A 10,230-nucleotide genomic window follows, 5' to 3' on the forward strand; every position below is an offset into this window, starting at 1 on the left:
CATTTCAAATAGACTGAGTGAGTCCAACATGTGCTTTGCACATTGATTTTAAGGTGAGAGAAAGCGAAGGCCAAGCCTCTGTAAATGCCAAGTCTGCTGCCAGGAGACTCTCCTCTCTCTCTAACAAGACAAGGGATATAGGACTTAATCCTCTGGGCTGTTGAACAGCTCGGGTGAAATCCTGGCCCTGTGGAAGTCTGTGAGAAAAAGCTACCCTTTAACTTCAGTAGGGAATGCAGCTAAGCTCTTGAACGGCTATGGCCCTCCTGCCTTCGGTACCTGCAGGCCACGCGGGACCCATCCCCATGTGCCCGCCTGCCCCACCGCCCACTCCTCAGCTCTGCCTGGTACTAATTGGCCATGTCAGTAACGTTACTGGGCTGTTCGGGCAGTGGCCCTTCACAGCATTGCCTGCAGACCACGGGAAGCATCACGCTCTCCGGTGTACCTGGGAAAATGCTCTCAGCACCGCGCTCAGCTGCTTGCACAAAATCTGCTGGAGAAACCACCTCCTGCCACCGGTCCCTGGGGGGCCCGGGACCCTCAGTGGCTTCTGGGGCGCCCAGTGGGGGTGATGTACACCTCCGACCGGTCAGCGTGATCCTGTCTGGTTCAGTGATCAGCATCACTGTTAGTACCTAAGCCATCATGCCCGATGGCTCAGCTGAATGTTTAGGCTGGGACATAAGTCCTGGCTGCTTGTGATGGGAGAGGCCCTGGTCATACACATGGTGTTGTTAAATGCGTGCTGGTTCCCTGTGAGTACCAAGGAAAGCATCTCTTAGCATTTCTGAGGAGAGAAAAGAGACAGTACTACTGGTCTTTTCTTATTCCAATAAATATATATTGCATTTGATCTAGCAATGGTGTATCATTTATGTAGTGTATGGCAGTCTAGGCACTATAGAAATACTTGTATGCCTTGTTAACCTGAAACCTGACATTTGGTTGTAGCTTATTTGGAGCCTTTTCTAAGACCACTAAGTATTCCTGGACCTTGGACTACAAGATCCGCTAACACTGAGCATGAGGAGGGAGGGCAGGGTGACACGCAATTTTTTATGGGAGGAAAATCTGGTAGTTCCCTTGTGAATCTCGGAGACAGCTTCCCCAGCTCAAGCTGAGCCTGCGTGGCCACGCTGTGTGGGTGGGTGATAGTACTCAGCTGACCTTCAGCTTCTCCTTGGTGATAAATGGGGTAAAAGGATGTTCCAAAATTATTCCTAGCACCACGAGGTCATTGAAAAGCTTGGAAAACATTTAGCCTTGTGAAGGAGATCTTACTTAACAGCGCTGTGCAGGTAAGAGCACTGGGAGGGAAAAACCAGAGGACTCATTGGTTCAGACAAACCGGGCAAGTTCTGGTGTCTCCTGCTTCCTCTGCAAGGTGAAGAGGATCTGAGGTGGCTGGAGATGAGGCCTTGGGTCCCTTCCCAGCCCGCTGCCTGCACCATCTCCCCCACAGAGATGCCCGCAGGGGCTGTGCACAGCGGGGCCCTGGTCAAGGGCTGCAGGGAGGGGCTGTTATTGCACCTATCTGACCCCAGGGCAAGGTGCATGAGGAATTCCATGGCCTCACGCAACCATGGCTGTGTGCTAGCACTTGAGCTGTTTCTCAGAGCAGTCTCTTTGGGAACCTGTGCATTTACACATCAACTGTACTCCCCTCCCATAGCTGCTGTCTCTAAATTGAGGATAGTAATTCCTAACCCAGTGAAAGCCAGAGGAAACATTTTGCTGCCCCATCATGCACATGAGCCTCAACATTGACCATGACCCCAGGTGCTCCCTGGGGCAGCCAGCCATGCTGGGAAGCTATCGTCTGCTGGGGTGCACCTCCAGCCAGGTGACCAGAGAGCTAGCTAAGACTCCCAGCATGGTGGCACTGTACCATGTTGGGAAGAGAGGCATCCCCTTCACAGGCCTCTACAGCTCTGTGCTTCACCTCAGACTGCAAGATGGAGAGGAAGCAGGGTAGAAGGAGACGGGATAATGTTGCCTGCTTTCTATCCTCAGGTATCTTCCCAGCCCTGTTCCCCGTTCAGCTGTGGGAAGTCGTGGCTCCTGCTAAGAGGACAGGAGCAGCCTGAGAGGCGTCTCTTTGCTGGTGCCAGTGTCCCCATCCAGTCCCCTGCCCAGGGCAGAACAGATCTGAGCAACACTGTCCACAAATCAGGAGGGGAAGGTGTATGTGTGTGTGTATGGGGGGTGACAGGATGGGGGGAAGCTGCTGAAATGCCAGCAGGCTCTTGCTCTTTGGAAAGGCAGATCTGGTGTCAGAAAAAGGAGCAGGGAGAAAAAATGCCCAGGTTATTGGGGAGGTGGCAGTGAGAATGGACGCATCCCAAACCAGATCTCACTGGAAGAGGTGCTGCTCCACAGCCTCCCTCTCCCCGCCTGATCCCAGGAAGCCGGGAGCTGCTGCGTCCATGCTGGAAACACTCCACTTATGTTAACATATGTACTTTATATACCTAGGGTAGCTAAAAGTGCTGCATTCAGATCCCCGAGGAGGCAACTGCTGTCTGGAGTCCAAGCGGATGGATTTATTCGGCTGTCCCCGTGTGCTCTCTCCGTGTCTCGCGGGCGCTGGGCTGCAGCCCTGTCATGTTGCCCAGGAGATAGCGGCGCTGTGCTCCTTCGCTTTCATCCTCAGGGCAGCGATGCTGGAGGTCTTGCGGTCCGGCTCGCTGTTTAGCTCGTAGCCGTTGAGGCCGGGGCTCATGCCGGCTGTGCCAAAGAGGCCGCCCATGTGAGTCTGTCCCACGTGGCTGCCGGGGCCGGAGACGCCGAGGAACTCAGAGACGCCGCTGGCCGCGTGGGGGTGAGCATGGGGGGACATGCAGGAGGGCACTGTCTCGCAGGGGACGACGCAGGCGGGCACGGGGGAGGCGGCGCCATTGTTGCCGATCCAGGAAGGGTTCTGGATCTGGGGGTGGGAAAAGAAGCATCAGGGCTGCCCCGTGTGGGACGCAGCCAGTGGCAGGCCTGAGGAGAGAGAGCGTGTCCGGCTCCAGCCCACACCGCCGCCCTGCACGCAAGGGGCAGCCGGTGCGGCAGGATGCGGTACGCTGGCCCCTGACAGCAGCCCCTCCAGAGCCAGCGGGTCCCCTCCAAACTCCATATGCCAGCCCTGGCAGGGGCAGGGAGTGCTGGAGACTAACTCACAGGGGAGCAGGACTGTGCCCTTGCTCTGCTGTGCTGTCTCTCTGTCTGTCTGTTGCCCCCTCACAGCTATTTCTCTTTTTTTTTTTTTGCACCATGAGCACTTTCTGGAGCTCTCAGCACAGGAAACCTGGTGTCAACTACAGTGTTTCTGTGGGCCTACCTGCTATAGAGGGAACAGGCAAAAAGGGATGCTGCGAGACCACCAATCCATCCTCCTGCCCCAGCTGAGGGCGGCTTTGCCTAGACAAGAGCCTTTTTGCACCAGACAGATGTGCCTGTCAGAGCTGAGCTGCCTGCAGCCCCCAGCACAGGCAGAGGCAGTTTCCTTGCCACTCTCCCCAGTGGTGCTCGTTGCGCGTCAAGGAAGCATCGCCTGCCCTGCTGCAGAGCAGAGCCCTGTGGGGCCGCCTCATGCGGCCATCTGGGCTCCTGCAGCATCACTCATTAAATGATATTGCAGAAGAAGAGAGGGGGGCTCAGTATTTGCCAGCGGGAGTAGGTGTGCTACAGCAGGGGGGACGGGCGTGCAGGATGAAAGCAGGGAGGAGGTGAGCAGCTGGCTGGAGCAAGAGAGCAAAGGGCCCTTGATCCCACCGCCCTGCTGCACCACTCGCCCTTGGGCCCTCTCTGATCTCTTACCTCCTGCAAATTGCTTTTCATTTTTTTGATCTCTAGGGCTGGGAGAGGAGGGCAGTATGGAGGGAGGGAGCAGTGTAAGTTACAAAGGCAAGAGAAGGGAGTGCTGAAAAGGCTGCTGAGAGTGTCCTCTGCTTGAAAAGCTGCTTTGGCATCTCTCAGCTGTTTCATAAGGGCTTCTTGTTCAGTTCAGGGGAGAAGCCAAGCAGAAGAGAGGTCAAACGCTCTTGGCTTGGCTGCGGGGGAGCTTTGGTGTGGCGCTGGCTGGGGAAGTAGCTGACAGCCGAGGTGTCAAGGGGGGAGGACTCCCAGCAGATCTGTGAGGACAAGTTGGGTTCAGAGCATCACGCCTGCAAAACTGCGCCCTCAAGCAAATTCTGGGTGGCGGGAAGAGGAGTTGGTAGGATGGAGGGAGTGCTTTGCAGGGGCACAGCCTAGCCCTCGAGCTAATGAATGCCCGTCCACCCTGGCAGCATCTGAAGGCAGTGTTGTGAAACGGGGGCTGGCCCACTGCTTAGGAGGCTACTGTGGTGACAGGTTTCCCAGGATGGGAGGTTAAGGAGGGAGGGAGCTGTGTCACCTGCCTCTTGGGCCAGGGCAGGAACAGTCTTGACAGTCCCTGGGAGCAGCCCCAGATACCCCAACAAGGCTGGTCCCACCCTTCCTTTGGAGCACAAACCCACGAGACCCTTGGGAAGCATCCCCAGACGTCACCGAGTGCACTGTGGCTACCACATCCCATCGCTGGGAGACAGCTGTGGGAATTTGCCAGGGGAAAAATGCTTTGTCCAACGTCCTAAAGAAGGGGCATGGAAACCTAGGCATGGCAACAGAAAGCCTTCCTGGGAACTGCTGGTTTTAAGGCCTTAAATAGCCTTCAGGACCTTTTCCAAATCAGTGGGAAGTTAGTGGGCAGCAGCACACATGATGGGAGAAGGACAGTGTAATAGGATGTGCTGTGCCCAAAGGGTGGCTGCATTACATCACACGGGGCTGGGCTTGGTGCCTGCTTTAGAGATGGCTGCACTGGGCCAGGGCATGAGGGAGCTGGGCAGGACACCCAGCTAAATAATTCCGGGCCCTTCAGTGTTTGGTAATATAACCCCAACCCCAGCATTCTTGCAGCCTTGCCTGAGGGCAGGTGGATGAACCCGAGAAACGAAGTATCACTTAGGGGGGACTGGGAGCAGAAGATGGTGTGTCCAGCAGGCATCGGGACAGACAGACCGGGGCGGGGGGATGTGCTCACCTGAGCGTAGTTCTCAGCACGGGTGAGCAGGGGCAGCTCGTAGGCAGTGGAGAAGTGGGTCCGGACCTGCTGCATCTGGCCGAACCGCTCCCGCTTGCGCCATTTCGCTCGCCGGTTCTGAAACCACACCTGGGGGAGAGGGTGACAGGGGACTGTGAACAGGGGGGCTGGCAGTGGCTGGGGGGCCCGCAGTGCCAGGGAGCCCACTGGCACGCAGGGCTTTGCTGGGTGGGTGGTTGTGCGTGGCATGAGGACAGGGCACTGCTCTGTGCACAAGCCCCCACGGGAGCGGCAGTCCTGCCCCGCATCCCCAGCGGAGCTGGGGCCAGCCTGCTCTCCCAGACTGGGAGCACCCCGGGCAAAAGGCGATGCCCAGCTTTTGGTGTCCCGCCTGTCTGGGGACGTTCACAGCTTTTGCCTCCCGCGGCCTGGTTTGCCCTGGGATAACCCATCTTCCTCGCGCCTCTAAATCAGCGTTACCCAGGTGCTGCCCGCAGCTCTCGTGCTGTCAGCCAGTGTCAGATGAGAAGTGCGAATACATCCACGTGTGCTGCTATGAGGCTGAAACCAGCAGCGCTGGGGCTTTCCCCAGGCCTAATCCTGGCTATGATGGTGCCATTGGCTGAGAGCTTGCATTTCTCACTGAACTCTCAGTCTTATTTTTCTTAACTGTTAAAAAAAATAAAATGCGTAACACTCGTTCCCTTCTTAGCCTCAGGAAAGGACAAGTGCCCTCTGTAGAGTTACGTGTCCTTTGCTCCGTGTCCACGGAGTTTTCTTTGCAGGGTTTGCAGCTCTCTGCTTCACAGTGCTGCTCAGATCCCTTCAAGGCAGAGGAAAGACCAAAACACTGTTTTCTGCTCTTATTTTTACTGGCTTGACATCAGTGTGGATTATTGCACTGTTGTCAGCACCATTGCTCCTGATTTGCATCAGCATAAGAGAGATCAGAGCCTGGCCTAGTGTCTTCAAAGCCTCTTGAAGCTTGTGAGTCAGGGAAACACATCAATCAAGAGCCGCTTTGAAGGCACTGAGAGATGCAGGCAATCACCAGGGGCTGGGTTGTGCAGGTCACGCCAGTGCATGAAAGGAGCAGTCCAAGAGCCGCTAGGTTCTGCTTCGAGTTTTACACGGTGACTCACAGAGCGGGGGGGCACCGCTAATGAACACCTTGGCCCTGCCTGCACCCGGCTGTGGGGCAGCTCCACTGCTTCGCAGGCAGCTGGGGAAACCAGACACCAGTTTCAGTTTCGCCAGCTCACGTCTTTGGAGGATTGCGGGGCGAGCTGGGCACTCGGCACAGGGGAGGGTGGCAGGCTGGCTTTTTTGGGGGCAGGAGAGTGGTGGCATTTGCAGCCTGCATCAGCGCAGCTAGAAGCTGCTACAGGGAGAGACAGGCCCGAGGATCTGTAGTTTTTCATCTGAGCTGACCTTACTTGTGCTGGAAGAGTTGTTTCAGGCTCTCCTGCTTCAGTTTCCCCCTCCCTACCATGTAGGCAGCCTCATGCTGGTCTCTCGCAGCTCCCCACCGTGGCCAGCCCCATGGTATGAGTGGGCAGCTGAGGGTCTGGCCATGCGCTGTGGTCTGCTTGGTGTGGGGAGCGGATGATGCAGTGCCAGGGCATTTCCTCTCCATGTGGGCTGCGGATGGTGGAGGATATAGTACCCTGCACTGCTGTCATGGCAGTGCCACTGGCGTGGGCCATCCACAAGCCAGCCAGACTAACCACACTCAAAGCAGCAACCTGATATTACCCCCTCCACCTCTGAATCGAAAACCCTATGAGGATTTTCAACGGGTGCAAAAAGCACCAGCAGAAAGGTCCTAACGTTGTCCCAGTTGAGCACATGCTGCACATGAAGAGCCTCCTACTGGAGCAGGTTTGATGCCCGAGGCATCAGTCTGCTTTTCTTCTACCTCTTCTTGGCACAGCCGCTCCAGCCCAGCTGCAGGCCAGTCCCAGGGCTGGCCCAGATCATACCGCTTTGATCTGCAGATTCAAAGTTAGCGGTGGTGACCCGGTTCCTCCTCGGGCGGAGGAGGCCCTGCTGTGCACAGAGGGGTGGAGAGCAGGTAGGGAGCAGAGCACTGGCTGTGTGCGAGGCTGGGGCGAACATATGCCAGGCATATGCCGTCATTCCCCCGCCTGGCAAAGGCACCGGCTGGCCTGCCTGCCCAGCCCTGGCTCCACACCTGCACTGCCATGCAGGGGAGCCCGCCTGAGCATCCCGCCCAGGGCGCCTGCCTGGGAGCGGGGCAGCTGAGTGCAGGCTCCCACAGCAGTGTCCGGCTCTGCGGTGCAACCTCCGAAGCTTTCAGCGTGGGGTTTGTGCACTTGGCTTCCCTGGGCCTGCTGGAGCTGCGGGGAGGTTTCCTGGGGCCAGCCAAGGCGGAGCTGGGTCTCCGGCACACGCTTTTCCTCTGCTGCTCCTCATTTACACGTTGAATTGAACACTGGCAGAGCAAAATGGTTTAAACTGGCAGTTCCCAAATTGCAATCCCCATGCGTCTGGTGGGCTGGGAAGCTGTGGCAAACCGTCATGTTAGGCTGAAAGGAAGAGTGTCTTCAGTTCAAGTGCTGGTGCCGGGGGTACTGGAGATGTTCCAAGGGCTGGCAGTGAGCCACTGCTCCGAAATGCTTGCAACAAGGTTTGGACCACTTTTTAAAGTTCTCCTTTCTCCTCTTGTCCAAGTCCTTTTAGGCTGCTTGGTATCTTTCAGTCGGGTTTCTCCAGACCTCCACAGTGCCCCAGGGAAAACAGCGCAGGCAGGGCAATGTATAATGCAAAGATGTCAGCAAAAAACCAACTAATCCTAAGTATTTGCTGGCTTCCTCAATCTTAGAAGATACCTGCTTTTAAACAGAAAATCTAAAAACCAACAAAAGTCCATTTTCCTTTCACTGCATGTCACCTTTAGTCAAGAGAGGCTGCTATGGGATGGGGATGTGACAGTGGAGGTTGCAGCAGTCGGTGCAGCCTGTCCTCTGGGTCAGGATGGGGTCCTTCATGCAGGGATAAACAGTCGTTGTGGGCTGTATCTCAGTGTTAACAATTAGAGTGGGAGTATAGGGTAATGTCATGTATCCAACTCCTGCAGACAATGCTTTGATAAGCCCTGATGTACCAAATCAACCCTATAAAAATCTACAGAACAGAAAATGTTTCATGTCTCCATAAACATTCAGCCATATGCTGGTACCTAAATCCATATGCATACACAGCTGACATGCTGCGCGGGGTGGAGAGGCTGGGAACGGCCTGAGACAAAGAAAGAAGGAGGCTCCTGCTCACTGTCTCGCTGCCACTACTCTGGTGCCCAGCCGGCGCTGCCGGTCTGTCCCTGCCACCAAGCCCCACATGCCGCGCACAGGGCACGGGTGGACGGGCTGAGCTGGGATCTCACCCAGGCCCCTCTGGCCATAGCTGGATGCTTGGGGACTGCATCGTTGCGTTCGTCCTTCCTCCAGGCTAAAGAAAAACGTGGTTTCCCCTCTCTCCTACCCCCCCCCAGCACAGCGATGGAGGGTGAGGCTGGCCTCTGCACCTGTGGTGGTGGGCTGGTGGCAGTCACAGGGCTAGATCCAGCCCGGCGCCCCACACCCTGTGTTCAAGCCCCCCTCGCTGCATCGCTGCCCGGCAGCAGGCGAGAGCTGCCTGCCACATTCAAGCCTCACGTGCTCCCGCTCTCCCCTGGCAGCCTCGCAGCATCCATTCTGCCCATCCCTGTCGCCCCCCAGCCCCGCTGCCCTCCTCCCTCTGCTCAGCCTCTATCTGTGTGTCTGTCTCCAGGACCCCATCTCTCTGCTACAGGCCAGGCCATCTCCCCTCTTCCCAGAGATGGCCACCAGCCCTTTGCTTTCCAGTCTGTAAGAACAGAGCCAGAATTCATCCTTGAGCACTGAAACTGGACACCATTTTATCAGTGGCCTGGAATGGGAAATTGGAGCCTGGGATGAGAGAATTGAATAACTTGAGCTTGTTTTCATTTCATGTTTAATTTCCTGCAGGCTTAGCTCAGTCTTTCCGCTCCTTCCACCAGCCTCCCAGGGTTTTATGGGGGAAAAGGGATCAAGATATATTACTTCTTGCTTTGCTTTGCTTTTTTTCTTTTCTTTTTTTTTCCAAGGCGGTGATTTTGCTACAGCGGAGTTTGACATTTCCCTCTCACTTTCATGCCCCCGCCGCATCACAGGGTCACTGCCGAAAACATTTCATTAACGGTCCCAGCAATCATAAGGCTGTCTCTGAGGGGGGCTGGCTGAGGGGTTATATTCCCTGGCCGTGAAGACTCCTTCCAGCCCCATCTCTCTCCTCTGCCACAGGGCAGGCCAGGAGGCAGAGATACTCACAGCCCAAGAGAGATGAGCAGCCGGGCCCAGGCTGGCGTGGGCTTGGGGATGTGTCTGCATGCAAGGGGAGGGAGCCATGTGTGGATACACGTGTGTGTCTACCATGTTTCTCTAGTGTCACCGCCTCAGACATCTGCTGCAGCCCTGGATGGGCTGGAAGAAGCTCACGCAGTTGCTGGTACCGAGCAGGAGCTCTTTCTGGAGCTCTGCAGCCCCAGGCACTGAAGAGGAGGAGAAAGGAATGGGATATGCACGCTGTGTAGGACCTACATGAAAACAGCACCCGCTGCACACCCTTGCAGGTTTGTTTGAGCCCCAGCAGCCTCTTCCTGGCTGTGTGGCTCTGCCTCTGCACAGGTCTTACGCACAACTCCCACTTCGGAAAACAGGGACGTGCAGTAGCTTAATAGTACTTGGCAACAAGGGGCCAGGTCATGGGGGGCAGGCAGGGAAAACATTGCATTGCATCGCAGGGGGAATTAGCTTTGACGTTGTCGGACACCAGCACTGACAGCTGGAAACCAAGGCAGGCAGAGAAATGGAGCAGGAGAGGGGCCAGGCTGAGGGATGCCACCGCTCCGCAGATAGTATGGCCTGCCCCATGCCTACTGCTGGCATGAGCTCTTCTCCAGGCACCGAGATCTTCGGCAGCTATTTCACTAATGAAGCGTGAGGTTGAGAAAGAGATGGAAAAAAACAGAGCTGCCACTTGCCTGTCTGGGCTCCGCATCTGCTCCTGCCTGCAGCACAGTGGCTGGGTGCGCTCCCCAGGGAGCCGAGCCTGGCCAAAGGGGGCGACCTCCACGCAAAAGCTGGCTCCGCTTG

The 10,230-nt window shown here is 56.4% G+C and overlaps 1 protein-coding gene across 1 annotated transcript in view; it reads right to left on the reverse strand.

The window, feature by feature from the left end:
- Positions 1–2,605: 2,605 nt before the first annotated feature.
- ALX4 (ALX homeobox 4) overlaps positions 2,606–10,230 on the reverse strand; it is a 17,065-nt gene continuing 9,440 nt past the window's right edge. The window contains exons 4-5 of the mRNA XM_009329738.1: positions 5,054–5,182; positions 2,606–2,929 (exon numbers count right to left, since the gene is read on the reverse strand). Of these exons, the coding sequence (XP_009328013.1) occupies positions 2,606–2,929; positions 5,054–5,182 (453 nt within the window). The remainder of the gene's footprint in view (positions 2,930–5,053; positions 5,183–10,230) is intronic.

This window comes from Pygoscelis adeliae, unplaced genomic scaffold (genome assembly GCF_000699105.1).
Source record: "Pygoscelis adeliae isolate BGI_AS28 unplaced genomic scaffold, ASM69910v1 Scaffold117, whole genome shotgun sequence".
Lineage (NCBI taxonomy): Eukaryota > Metazoa > Chordata > Aves > Sphenisciformes > Spheniscidae > Pygoscelis > Pygoscelis adeliae.